At 39.4% G+C, this 13,975-nt stretch overlaps 1 protein-coding gene across 3 annotated transcripts in view; it reads right to left on the reverse strand.

Annotated features, from left to right (window-relative positions):
* mtcl2 (microtubule crosslinking factor 2) overlaps positions 1-13,975 on the reverse strand; it is a 145,516-nt gene that overhangs the window by 49,793 nt on the left and 81,748 nt on the right. For all 3 annotated transcript variants that reach the window (XM_057860533.1, XM_057860525.1, XM_057860517.1), the window contains exons 5-9: positions 10,083-10,145; positions 8,629-8,796; positions 5,570-5,723; positions 1,160-1,685; positions 786-1,077 (exon numbers count right to left, since the gene is read on the reverse strand). In XM_057860533.1, the coding sequence (XP_057716516.1) occupies positions 786-1,077; positions 1,160-1,685; positions 5,570-5,723; positions 8,629-8,796; positions 10,083-10,145 (1,203 nt within the window). The remainder of the gene's footprint in view (positions 1-785; positions 1,078-1,159; positions 1,686-5,569; positions 5,724-8,628; positions 8,797-10,082; positions 10,146-13,975) is intronic.

The following is a 13,975-nucleotide window of genomic DNA, read 5'->3' on the forward strand; positions in this document are numbered from 1 at the left end:
CTAGTTGATGGATCTTAATAAAACTATATACACTTTATGTTGAAGGTCATAAGTTTTATTGGTTAAATATACAAAGTATAAATATTTGTTGGTTCTATGGCAGATTTTCATAAATGTGCAACATGAGCGCTGCCTGCAAAATGCCTTATCAAAATGCCTTTTCTTTTGAAGTGAACGGCATTTCTTAGACATGCCAAACATTAAACACAAAAACATTTCTACACAAACTGTGTTTCAGGTTAAGAACACCCTGTAAATGCTTAACAAACTGCTCACAAATTCTTCACAAATCAACAATAAATCATTTATTAACAGTTTACTAATGATCTATTAACTAGTAAAACAGATAGTTATTATAAAGTGTTACCGAAATTTTGTATTAAAACCTCTCTTAATGTTTTCGTTTTATTAAAATTTGTAAAATTTTCAATCAAAAAATAAAATACTAACTCGCCATTGTTGATGTCAATAATTACACCGTGCTCACTCACGGTACTAACCCATAAAATTAGTTGGGCCCAAGCGCCAGCAGAGGGCACCAAACACAAAAAAGCAAGTAACAAGCGGACATTACACTGTACTGTCATTTTAATCTGTTTGAGCGGGGCATGTGCGTTAATTGCGTCAAATATTTTAACGTGATTAATTTAAAAAATTAATTACCGCCCGATAACGCAATATTTTTGACAGCCCTAATATTAATCAAATCACATCTAGAAACTATATAGTTCATGCTGTGTTGTAAGATGTATCCAATAGAAACTAGAGGAAAGAAAGACGAGGACCTGGTAATGAGGATGCACTTTTGTCACGTCGCACAACTCTGCTGCCTCGCTGCTGTGATAAACGGACGGTAAGCTTGGAAGGCAGTTGGATTCCGGGGAGGTGAGGAGCTGTATCGCCGTGGAAATCAGCCGAGCCTGGTCCCTCATGGCCTGCAAAACGTCATTGTCCTTCAACCCAGGGAGGGCCAACCGTGAGGTTTTTAGCCCAGGGGTTTTGTCCATCTTGTTGTTTTGTTCACCGCTCTCCAGTGACACATTCTCTACCCCTAATGGCTCTTTGCGGTGCGGTGGTCTAATGGAGAAACAAAGAAATGTTTGACTCAAACCACAACTTTTCTAGTGTTGTGTTCATTTGTTTTGCACTTAAATGTTACCGTTTAGGGACACAATCTCCAATCTCTCCATCCGTATCCGGAGCAACTTGCAGAGACGAGGAGGACGACTGAGGCTGGTAGGAAGCCAAGTCACACTGCTGCAAGTTGGAAAGAAGTACTCTGTTCTCATACTGCAGTTTTTTCACCTTCCCGCTCAGCTCTCCGATCTGATGCCGCGCCACTCCGAGTTCTTCCTCCAGAGGGGAAACGTCGGGGCTGATGAGAACAGCCGCCTCTTGCACGGAGTGAAGCGTTCCGTCGTAAAGCAGCCGGTCCGAAAGCGACGTGACGGAAGGGGAAGAGAGTGGATCCGTCAGTGGTGGCAGTTCGGACTTGTAGCGGTTGATTTCGTTCATCAGGAGCTTGTTTTGTTCTTCCATCTCAATCAGAGACCTACGCAGGAGTTCCGCCTCTTCCTCCACGAACTGGAGGTGTCGCTGAAGCTCCATGACATTTTCGGATGAAGCGCCGACGATTGGTCCCGTCCCTGGACTAACGCTCCCACTACTAAGTTCTTGAGGCCCATCTACATAGGACAAGAGCAGTGTTGTTTATGGACCAGACCACAACAGATTTGACACTGCTGGCCAAAAGTATTGGCACCCCTGCAATTCTGTCAGATAATGCTCAATTTCTCCCACAAAACGATTGCAATTATGGCTGCAGCTATCGATTATTTTAGTAGCCGATTAATCGATGAACTAGTTAGTTCAAATAATCGAGTAATCGGACAAGGAACATAAAAAAATACCTGACCTGAGGCTCAAACGTTATTAAAAAAAATTAGAAAATAAGGATATATGTACAACAAAAGAACAATTGGCTACCTTAGAGCAAATGTTCGCGAGCTCAAATGCTATAAACCCGTTTTTAAAAAAAAAAATTTATACAATGCTTTTAACAAATAGTTCAAACACATATTCCCACAAAAATGGCTAAAGATACCGTTAAACTAAATTACAAAAGAATAAAAAAAAAAACATTAGCTCAAACAAAAACTTAGCTTATGTTGGTCTTAACAGGGAGCAGCTGGATTCAGACATGTGAAATGAGGCAGACTAGAGGGCAGTGCATCCATCCAAATCAATAAAACTGAATGCAAACACTTTCAAAATAAACCATTACAACGCCACTTTCATTAAACGAATACTCAAAGCAGCAAAAATTAATTCAAATGTTTTTTTTCTGATCGAATACTCGAGTTAATCGAATAATCGTTTTAGCACTAATTGCAATTACAAATGCTTTATATCTTTAATTATTTCGCTTGCAATGAAAAAACACAAAAGAGAATGAAAAAAAAAATTAAATCATTGTCATTTTACACATAACTCCAAAAAATGGGCCGGACAAAAGTATTGGCACCCTCAGCCTAATACTTGGTAGCACAACCTTTAGACAAAATAACTGTGATCAACTGCTTCCGGTATGCATCAATGAGTTTCTTACAATGCTCTGCTGGAATTTTAGAACATTCGTCTTTGGCCAACTGCTTCAAACCTCTGAGATTTTAAGGGCACCTTCTCCAAACTCCCACTTTCAGATGTCTCCACAGGTGTTCTATGGGATTCAGGTCTGGACTCATTGCTGGCCACTTTAGAAGTCTCCAGTAGTTTCTATCTAACCATTTTCTAGTGCTTTTTGAAGAGTGTTTTGGGTCATTGTCCTGATGGAAGACCCATGACCTCTAAAGGAGACCCATCTTTCTCACACTGAGCCCTACATTATGCTGCAAAATTTGTTGGTAGTCTTCAGACTTCATAATGCCATAAACATGGTCAAGCAGTCCAGTGCCAGAGGCAGGAAAGCAACCCCAAAACATCAGGGAACCTCCGCCATTTTTACTGTGGGGAGCGTGTTCTTTTCTTTGAAGGCCTCGTTTTTTCCCCCTGTAAAGACCCCTGTTGATGACCTTTCCCAAAAAGCTTGACTTTTGTCTCATCTGACCAGAAAACATTCTTCAAAACGTTTTTGGCTTTCTCGGATAAGTTCTGGCAAACTCCAACCTGGCTTTTGTACACACAGGTGCTGGTATTTTTGCCCATTCCTCCATGCAGATCTCCTCTAGAGCAGGGATGTTTTGGGGCTGTCGTTGGGCATTACGGACTTTTAACTCCCTCCTCAGATTTTCTACTGGGTTGAGATCTGGAGACTGGCTAGGCCACTCCAGGACCTTGAAATGCTTCTTACGAAGCCACTCCTTTGTTGTCCTGGTTGTGTGTTTGGTATCATTGTCATGCTGAAAGACCCGGTCACGTCTATATCTTCAATGCCCTTGCTGATGGAAGGAGATTTTCACTCAAAATCTTTCAATACATGGCCCCATTCATTCTTTCCTTTACGCAGATCAGTCGTCCGGGTCCCTTTGCAGAAAAACAGCCCCAAAGCATGATGTTTCCACCCCCATGCTTCACAGTGGGTATGGTGCAATTCAGTATTCTTTTTCCTCCAAACACGAGAACCTGTGTTTCTACCACAAAGTTCTATTTTGGTTTCATCTGACCATAACACATTCACCTAGTCCTCTTCTGGATCATCCAAATGCTCTATAGCGAACCGCAGACGGGCCTGGACGTGTACTTTCTTCAGCAGGGGGACACGTCTGACAGTGCAGGATTTGAGTCCCTGGCGCGCATTGTGTTACTGATAGTAGCCTTTGTTACTGTGGTCCCTGCTCTCTGTAGGTCATTCTCTAGGTCCCCCCGTGTGGTTCTGGGATTTTTGCTCCCCGTTCTTGTTATAATTTTGACGCCACGGGGTGAGGAGGGAGTTGAAAGTCCGTGTTGCCCAACGACCGCCCCAAAACATCACTGCTGTTGAGGAGATCTGCATGGAGGAATGGGCCAAAATACCAGCAACAGTGTGTGAAAAGTATGTGAAGAGTTACAGAAAACGTTTGGCCTCCGTTATTGCCAACAAAGGGTACATAACAAAGTAGTGAGATGAACTATTGGTATTGACCAAATACTTATTTTCCACCATGATTTGCAAATAAATTCTTTAAAGATCAAACAATGTGATTTTCTGTTTTTTTTTCCCCACATTTTGTCTCTCATGGTTGAGGCTTACCCATGTTAACAATTACAGGCCTGTCTAATATTTTTAATAGTGAGAACTTGTTCAATTAGTGGTTGACTAAATACTTATTTGCCCCACTGTATGTCTCTTGGTTAGAAGTGGGGTCATCCTGGGTATCCTACCATAGAGTCCCTTTTCATTCAGACGCCGACGGATAGTACGGGTTGACACTGTTGTCCCCTCAGTTTGCAGGACAGCTTGAACTTGTTTGGATGGTAGTCGAGGTTTTTTAATCCACCATCCGCACAATCTTTCGTTGAAATCTCTCGTCAATTTTTCTTTTCCGTCCACATCTAGGGAGGATAGCCGCAGTGCCATGGGCTTTACACTTATTGATGACACTGCGCACGGTCGATACAGGAACATTCAGGTCTTTGGAGATGGACTTAGATTGCCTATGCTTCTTCTCAATTTTGCTTCTCAAGTCATCAGACAGTCATCTTTGGTCTTCTTTCTTTTCTCCGTGCTCAATGTGGTACACACAAGGACACAGGACAGAGGTTGAATCAACTTTAATCCATTTTAATTGGCTGCAAGTGTGATTTAGTGATTGCCACCACCTGTTATGTGCTACAGGTAAGTAGCAGGTGCTGTTAATTACACAAATTGGAGAAGCATCACATGATTTTTCAGAGGATGCCAACACTTTTGTCCGGCCTATTTTGGGAGTTTTGTGTAAAAAAATAATGATTTTTTTTTTTTCATTCTCTGTTGCAAGCAAAATAAATGACGATATTACTACCAAAGCATTTGTAATTGCAATCATTTAATGGGAGAAATTGAGCATTTAATGGGAGAAATTGAGCATTATCTGACCGAATTGCAGGGGTGCCAATACTTTTGGCCAGCAGTGTATGTTATTGTGAAGAATAAGTATCACCTTAGATTTGGAATATATCATGAAAGGTCATATACGGAGTCAGTTTTTTACTCGTGGCTGCCAAATCCGACCTAAAGCGTAACTGCAGCTCGTGCATGGCGAGCATGCCTGTACGAGCACGAACATAAAGCAACGAGCGTTTGGCTCATCAAATCAGACCTCTGTGAAGTTGGTCCCCTATCAGTGTCATGTAATATGCACTTTGAGCGGTTCAAAAAAGTGTTTTCGCCAAGCGGCGACAAGGCGGAGGCTTGGTGAAACAGCGCTGCTGCCGCGTGGACGTGCACAGGCCGAAATGTCTCAATTGAAATTAAGAAAAAGGGCTTTCTGGAGAAGTCTCAGTTAAAATGTCAGGGCTCTGTGTACTCATCAGGGCATTGGTAGTATTTTAAATGAACTCTAAAATCCCTTATAGTGCCTTTAAAGTAACAAGACATGTAATAAAATGCTACCTTGTGGCCCTTTCATGTCATCCATTTCAGCTCGTAGGCCTCTGTTCTCCACCTCCAGCTCCACGATTCGCCGACTCAGCAGGTTGGCTTCCTCTTCCACTAGCTTCAAGTGAACTCTGACCTCTGCTTCGCGGGTGTGAGGTGAATCAGCAACCTGACCAAACACATGCAAGGGAACAAGAGTAGCAGCTTGTCTTAATTGTGACCTAGCATGGCATAATGAGTCTGATATTGAATCACAATTCCATTATTTTGAAATAATCATTGCCGAGTGTTCAAAAAACATATTACTACACCAAGACAATAGAAATTATCTCAATCAGTTGCTCATTTCAATTTATGGGTATCGGTGTAAATATAAAGATTTCTCTTTGCTAATTTTGTACCCAATGAAAAATTCATTGTCATGATCAGCTAAAATTAGCCATTTAAGGTGATTTTTTTCCCAATAAACTCCCATCAATTCTAGTATAAGCTGCTACATTTAAAAAATACGGGTCTCTGATTAGTCTATTTTGATCTACTGACCAAAGTTGATTAGGAAAAAAAGCTTTAGGTTAAATTTCGCTGCTTAATTAATCAATAAAAGCGGCTTTATAATGGCTTGTTTTCAAAGTGTTCTATTTAGTTTTATTGATTTGGGAGGATACACTGTCCTCTGGTGGCGACAGTGAATATGACATAGTGCTTGTCTAACATGGCCACATTGAGAATGAGCAGAGCAGGCACAAAGTCATAATTTACAGCAAAAATCATATAAAACAATTCACAACGATGTCTAACGAGTTGCAAACTGGTCAGGGCAAACAAGTGTGCGTTTATGTTGAAGTCGAGAGCTACCATTAGCTAGGCATGCTATAAGCCTTAATGTTTAATTGTGTTATATATGTTTTTTTGCTAAACTATGTCTTGTTCAACAATGTATACAAACCAATCGTTGTTCTAGAAGTGCTGATTATTATTGTAGTGGTTATACTATCATTCTTGTTTGAATATTACGCTAATTAGCACGAGGCTAGCGCTAGTCGCAAGTGGCTAATCGCTATGCTAGCAGATACAGCTCATGTACTACTTAGTGTAGGTACATTGTGCATGATAAATATGCGGCTAGGCATTAAATGTTTGTTAACTGATGACTTGATGATAGATTAATCAATGACTTTTTTGGGATATGGAGTCTGGATCAGCTGTGGGTTTGTAATTTAAATGGCATTGCAAACCTCACTTTTTTGACTCGTTTAACTTTACCGGGTCACAATTGTATGAATGGCGTACCGCACGCATACTATTTTTAGACCGTGACGTCACATCGTACAGCGGAAGTAAAGCCGAAGTGGGACATTATAGACCCGCCCTCGCATAGAAACAACGTAATTTGTGCCACTTTTTTCCGGTAATCTTTCAAAAACGAACATGCTGATCACGCATTGCTTTTTTGGAACTTGTAGAAACGACTCTAGACATTACGACACATGAAGGATGTTTTCTTCATACGTTTCCGGAAACCAAAAACTGGAAAAATGTAAAGACCGAATCAACTTGCGCGGAATTTAACACCAGCTCGGCGAATCCATTCACGTTTCATATGCAGTAAACATTTTGTTGGGTTGGGATGGTCTTTCAGAGGACAAAGAGGTAAGATAATTTTTATATTTTTAACTTATTTTTTAACGTAACGTTGTGCCGTACTGCTTCTGTCTGACAATGAATGACCTGAAAAGAATTACAATGGTATCTGACTGCCACTGTTACAGTTTCTGTTATATATATATATATATAAAAAATTTAGTAGGGGGGAAGTGTAAATAAATTATAGAATTAAGATTTGTTATCAATGAAAAAATTACAAGTGTTCGTTGGCTGTCACTTGCCCCTTTCCCACTGAAACGAGTGGGTCAACGCGCGTTTTTTCCAAGCTGATGCAACCCACTACCAATTGGCATTTGGCACCTTTCCCATTAACAAAAAAAAGCCGCGTCTTTTTTTTTTTTCCACCCGTCTAACCCCCCACCCCTCCTCAGCTGTGCGTAAGGTTACCTGAAGTCACCACGCTAAAATGCGCGTCGACAAGTGCGACCAAATTCATTCAGTTCAAGGACGTAAACAATGCAGAGCAACACGGAAGCCTCCTTTCCGTTTGTGTTCTCTGTTTTCATGCTTTTTACTGCCCTCAAAATGATCGAAATGCAGCAAAGGATCAACACTCTGCTTGTGCTGAGGCAACGTAGGCGACGTGAATTCTTCTTCTTCTACTAGCTTTGTTATGAGCATCGACGTAACTACGGTTGTGGGGCGTGTTAAATGGGAGGCGACTGGCACGTTGTTATGATGCATCACGTAAGAGCCTACGTCACCACGTAGATTAGGGTGTTGACTGTTGACCCGGGGTTTTGCTTTCACACTGCATGACGATCAGAGCCGAGGTTATTTTAACACGGGTCGCTTGGCGGGTTGATTGACACGGGTCGAGGCGGGTCACTGCACCTTTCCCACTGCCACCAAAAGCCGATTGTTAGTGGGTTGACATGGGTTTTTTGGCCAGTGGGAGAGGGGTAACTGAGTAGCATTTGCGCTCGCTACACAAAGCTAACTAAATTACCCCCAAGAACGGTAAGAGACGTAGGACAACCAGAGGATATATAAGAACGACAGGGCTGATGGTAAAGGATAGCTTGTTGAAACAGGAGAATGTCATTGTCAGTCGCGTCGATAAAAAAGCTAAGACTATGCTTAGATCAGCTCCTTTTTTCGTCTTTTTCAGCCTTCGACACTCAAGCCATCTCTTTAACTGAACATTTTTATGTTCTTCCACATCTTTGCCAGTGAATTTGGCACCAGGCACATCATTTTCGGAGAGAATTGGTAGGTTTAGCTCTGTAAACATCTCCTCCGTACATTCATTTCCTATTAGGGACAACAGGTGGTTTGTCCCTACTTAGCAACAGTAGCTAATGTCATAAATATTAATGAACGGAAGGGACATGTTGCTTGTGGTACGCCATTGATGCTACATTCAGAGCGAATGTGATACTTTCAATGAAATCATCCGTGATAGTTACCTCCTCTATGGTGATGGAAGCATCAACATCCCCGTACAATGACCTGTATTTGGCTAGCTCCTCCTTCATGGCCTCGCTGTCCTTCACCAGTTTGGTCAACTTCTTGCACATCAGAGCCGATTCTTCCTTGGCGAAGTGAAGCTGACACTTCAGGTCTGAGCTGTCCTCCTGCCGTCACAGAATCCAAGAGAACATAGCGTGCACTCAATACCACTAGTTGTGTTTGCAATTGACGCACTGATCAAAGTGAAATAATTTGACTGATTTGTTTGTTTGTTTTTTTAATTAATTCAAATATTGCCTATACTAAACATAAGGGGGATAATATTACCGAGAAGGTATTCGAGTTAATTCTGTTCTGGCAAATCAACCTATTTTCATTCATTGGACATTCATAACGAAGCCGGACGACAGAGGGCGCTGATGCGACGTGAACACTAGCGCTGAGATTCAGTACAGGAGGGAACATTATTGTGACCTGCTGATCCAGTGGACAGACTTAATTTAAAAAAAAAAAAAAACTTTTAAAGCAATGGTTGTCTTGTTTTTTTGTCAAATTTTTGAAACTGAATGTTTGGTTTTGTCTATTAATTTTGTTGACATTGTCAGACACCTAAAAACTTCATGCACAAAAGACTAACGTGTTGCTGGGTGTAAATTTAAATTAGTTTGTCCATTTATGGTGACTTAATTTTTTTGAGATTGCATATCTACCTCAGATTTTGTGCAATGTTCCTCATATTTGTGAAATGCTGTGTTGTAGTTTGTCACCATGTATGCATCTTTTTTCTGGCACTAAAGATTGGTAAAAGCAGCATCTGGTTTTGTCAACTTTCTCTCAGGTGCAAAAATCAGACTTCAAATTTGAATGAAAAAATCGTGATAATTATCAATTTCGACTTGTATCTTGATTACAATTTTTTGTTGTGCCGCCCAGGCTTAGAATACAGGGTCCGTAGACCTTTTTAATGGCCAAATACAAGGACTTTTTAAGAACATAAGACCAAATTTTCAAGTACCTTTCTAATGTAATCCCCAAGTTTTTTTTTTTTACAATGAGGAAGAAATTAAATATTTCCGAAACTTTCTACGACCCTTGAGAAATTTAGCTTGAAAGGTGCCGTTTCTGAAACGCCTTACTTTATGGTAGGGTGCCTTCCCGAGAGCAGTGAGCGTTTTGGTGTCAAACTCTGAACGCGTCCAATAGAAGAGGCGCGGGTGTAGTGATAGCATGCTGATCGGTGGACGGACACACACGTCCCGGCCGAGGAAACCTTGATAAATGCGCTTCCTTGAAGTTTGGGACACTCGAAAAATGGCTCTCAAGCCTCCAATTAGAACTGGAAGCGGCTAGTAGTGACCATATTTTCTTTCCATTTCCAACCTATTGCATTCCATGATATCTCAGCTTGTGCTAATATAGCAGTTGGTCTCTATTGTTTGGTTAGTTTTACCTGCGGAACAAGCTTCTTGTCAGGTTTGTTGTTGGGGCGCGCTCCTCTTTTCTTCTGGCAATTCTGAAAAAGCAACAAGTCATATTAGCTTATGCTGTGAGTATTTGGGTGGTGCAGAAAAGGTTGCCTTATTCACAGCAGCTTCATCTGGTTAAAGGAAGAAGGATGGTTTAGTATAAATTAGGGATGTACCGATCCAGGTTTTTGCACTTCCGATCCGATACCGATATTGTTTTGCACTTCCGATCCGATACCGATACTGGCCGATACAGATACTGGTCTATCTGAGTATGTGTTAAAGTTAGGGCTGTCAAAATTATCGCGTTAACGGGCGTTAATTATTTTTTAAAATTAATCACGTTAAAATATTTGACGCAATTAACGCATGCACTAAATGACCTGCTTGCACATTGCCTCAAACAGATTACATTGAGGCCGTTTATGGACATTAAGAGTGAAGAGAACGCCACCGGCCGCTTGGGGGCAGCGCTGTTCCATACTCATGTTATTTCTTCTAAACGTGGAAGAATCAGTAGTTGTGAGATGTTCATGCTGTATTCACAACGCAATGCTAATTGCTATTTGTGCTCCACACATATTTCGGTAAGTTTTCTTTCTTTTAGTGGCAATTATGTGTCTCTTGTTGTATTTTGGGTAAGATAAGCACAACAAAAATAATATTCCTATCTCTCCAAAAAAATAATGTTCACAAAAAGAAAAGTACTTCAGTCTATATGAACTGGCATTCCATATCAAAATAGCAATGCAAAATACACGTAAAACTTAGACTTTGGTCACTCTATTTTTATTATTGTTATTTTTATTCTTATTATTATGATATTAACTCTACTTTTGATTGAAAATTTTACAAATTTTATTAAAACGAAAACATGACGAGGGGTTTTAATATAAAATTACTATAACTTGTAACTATAACAATTATCTTTTAAGAACTACAAGTCTTTCTATCCGTGGATCACTTTAACAGAAAGAATGTTAATAATGCCATTTGTGGATTTATTGTTACAATAAACAAATACAGTACTTATTTACAGTATGTTGTATGTATAAATCCATCGTGTATCTTTCCATTCCAACAATAATTTACAGAAAAATATGGCATATTTTATAGATTAATTGCGATTAATTACGATTAATTAATTTTTAAGCTGTAATTAACTCGATTAAAAATTGTAATTGTTTGACAGCCCTAATTAAAGTTAAAGTTATTTAGCCTCCTTACTTAGTTGTCAGACTCATGTTGAAAAAGGTTTTATTACTCTTGATAACACCTAGCCAGCTGAATTAGGTGAGTTTGAATATCACACAACGGTTGGTAACAAGAAACTGACCTGTTTATTGAGTGACAAACACAAAACAAAAAAATATAAAAAGCCTCTCAGGTTTAAATAAACGACTATTTCAGTATCAAGTTACATTTTAAAACAGTACATGAAATACTCAAGTCCCCATTATGTATCAGCAGCTCAGACAAATTCTGCAGCAGGATGGTGCTTCATCGCATACTTCGATCTCTACCTCAAAGTTCCTCAAGGCAAAGAAGATTAAGATCCTCCAGGACTGGCCAGCCCAGTCACCAGACATGAACATCATTGAGCATGTCTGGGGTAGGATGAAAGAGGAAGCATGGAACACGAAACTCAAGAATGTTGATGAACTCTGGGAGGCATGCAAGCCTGCTTTCTTTGATGTTCCTGATGACCTCATCATTAAATTGTATGAATCCTTGCCGAAGTCCATGGAAATCATACAAAATATTAAATTTATATCTCACAGCACCACTACTTAATTCGCTTATGTTATGTAAGATATTTTTGTATTTGAAGTACATTTTTTGTTCAATTTTCACACTACTTTCTCTCGGCGACAAAACTTTTGTCTTGCCAAAATTTGACCTTTATGTCTTCATTAAATGATAAATCTTTTTTCAGTGAAACAAATATATTTTTGTACATTCAACATCATTTGGGAGGGTCTGAGCTTTCATATGAGCCATTTCCGAACCCAATTGAATCATTAAAAGTCAGTTTATTAGCAATTGTTTCTACAAAATAGATAAGCGACAAGACTTTTGTCAGGGACTGTACTGTGTTTTAGAGACGCATATAAGCGTTTGAGTATTTCAGGGTCCCCCCAGGATTGATAAATCTAAATTCAAGACTTTTAAGACCTTTTTTTAAATGTCATTTCAATTGAAAATTAATACTTTTTTTGCACCCATTATTTAGATCATATTGAATTATATTAAAAAAATAAAGCACTGAACATCAAATTTAACCTCAATTACTAAGTGTGTTTGACAAAAGAATGCACATTTATTGAAGATACAGTTAAAACACATTTAAATATAAGGTCTTTCAGAATTTTTTCCCCCCAGGATAAAATGGATTTTACACTATTATTCGAAAGCAACTTCAGAAATTACATTTGCAATACAACAGGTTTCCCTTTTAAGAGGACCTAGTCGAGGTGGTAGGTTGGTGATTGTCAAGTTGGCCACCTTAACTGTAAAGTGCTTGCAATTGGCAGTGAAAGTTTAAAAAAACAGCCACTAAATGGCAGTAGTTTACCATTAATTACCACAAAATAAAAAAGCGACACATCACCATTTCCCTTGGTAATCGTTTTTTTTCGAATCACATTACAAGAAGTATACAAAACACATGTTAATCCTTTGTTAGCTATTGAAGACATTTCTTTTAATCAGAAAGAGAAAAGCCATACTCTTATTTAATTAAAAAAAAACATAAATATACCAGGAGGTGTTTTATTATCACCTACATTATAATTTGCCTATCACCACGCCATGTTATTCAGATCAACGTTACCCCGCACTTGTTCCAATAATAGACAGTGTATCCGTGTTGTGTATCTGAGAGTGATGGTGAATCTACGACTCCGGTTTATCCATGCTAAGGCTAGTGCACCTGCCAATACCCAATTGAACATGGCTAACTTTTGAGTTAAAACTGCGAAATTCACATTCACATTCGAAAGGCAAACCGTGCAGAAATACATTATTGCATCTAACACATTTTAATTGGAGAAATTGGCAACTTACTTTGAATTGTTAAGCAGGTCCACTGCCTTCGCATGACCCATAAACTGCGACCCAAAGTAACTGGATGCGACTTGGTCGCCGATCCAATACCTCACATGCTGGTCAAACTGTTTGGAATTGGTTGTCTTGTTGAGGCTTTCGTCGAACATAATAACTAAGGCATCTGAGCAGTTCCTTGCGTTAGCACACAGTACTGTGCGATTGTATGCTGTTGTGATGTTGATGCTAATGATGCTAACAGTGCAGTGCATCGTAAAAATTCTACGCGTCATCTTCGTTATGGATTTAAAAAAAAAAAAAAAAAAAAAAAACTTGGTCACGGATATAATTTAGGTTGCACTGAGATGTTCTTGAAAATTAAAACCACGGTGAAAAAATTCCAGACTTACGACAGCTAATTTAATACTTTTAATACCTTTAATAATGGAAAACTAAATTCAATGCTTTTTTAATACTTTTAATAACCCGCGGGTACCCTGTTATTGTTAGATAGTAAAGTTGTCTCATTTCTTCTTAGAAAGAAACCACACACAAACTGATCCATATAACAGCTTCAAATCTCAGCACAAACTCCCATTCAAACTGTAAAGTATCATCGAGGTTTTTGCATATTTTGTTCTGGCTCAAAGGTTGAAAAACACGGCGCTAGTGCTACAACACTCATTGTGTTGCATCAACTCATTGCCCTGGTGATGTTTATCACCAGGGCAACACTGTGAGGAGTCAAAACATGACACAGTACTGGCAGAAGGAATCACAGCTGCATTGCTGTCTCCATCTGGATCACGTAAGATTACGAACTAAAAAAAAA

This window comes from Corythoichthys intestinalis, chromosome 2, assembly GCF_030265065.1.
Source record: "Corythoichthys intestinalis isolate RoL2023-P3 chromosome 2, ASM3026506v1, whole genome shotgun sequence".
Lineage (NCBI taxonomy): Eukaryota > Metazoa > Chordata > Actinopteri > Syngnathiformes > Syngnathidae > Corythoichthys > Corythoichthys intestinalis.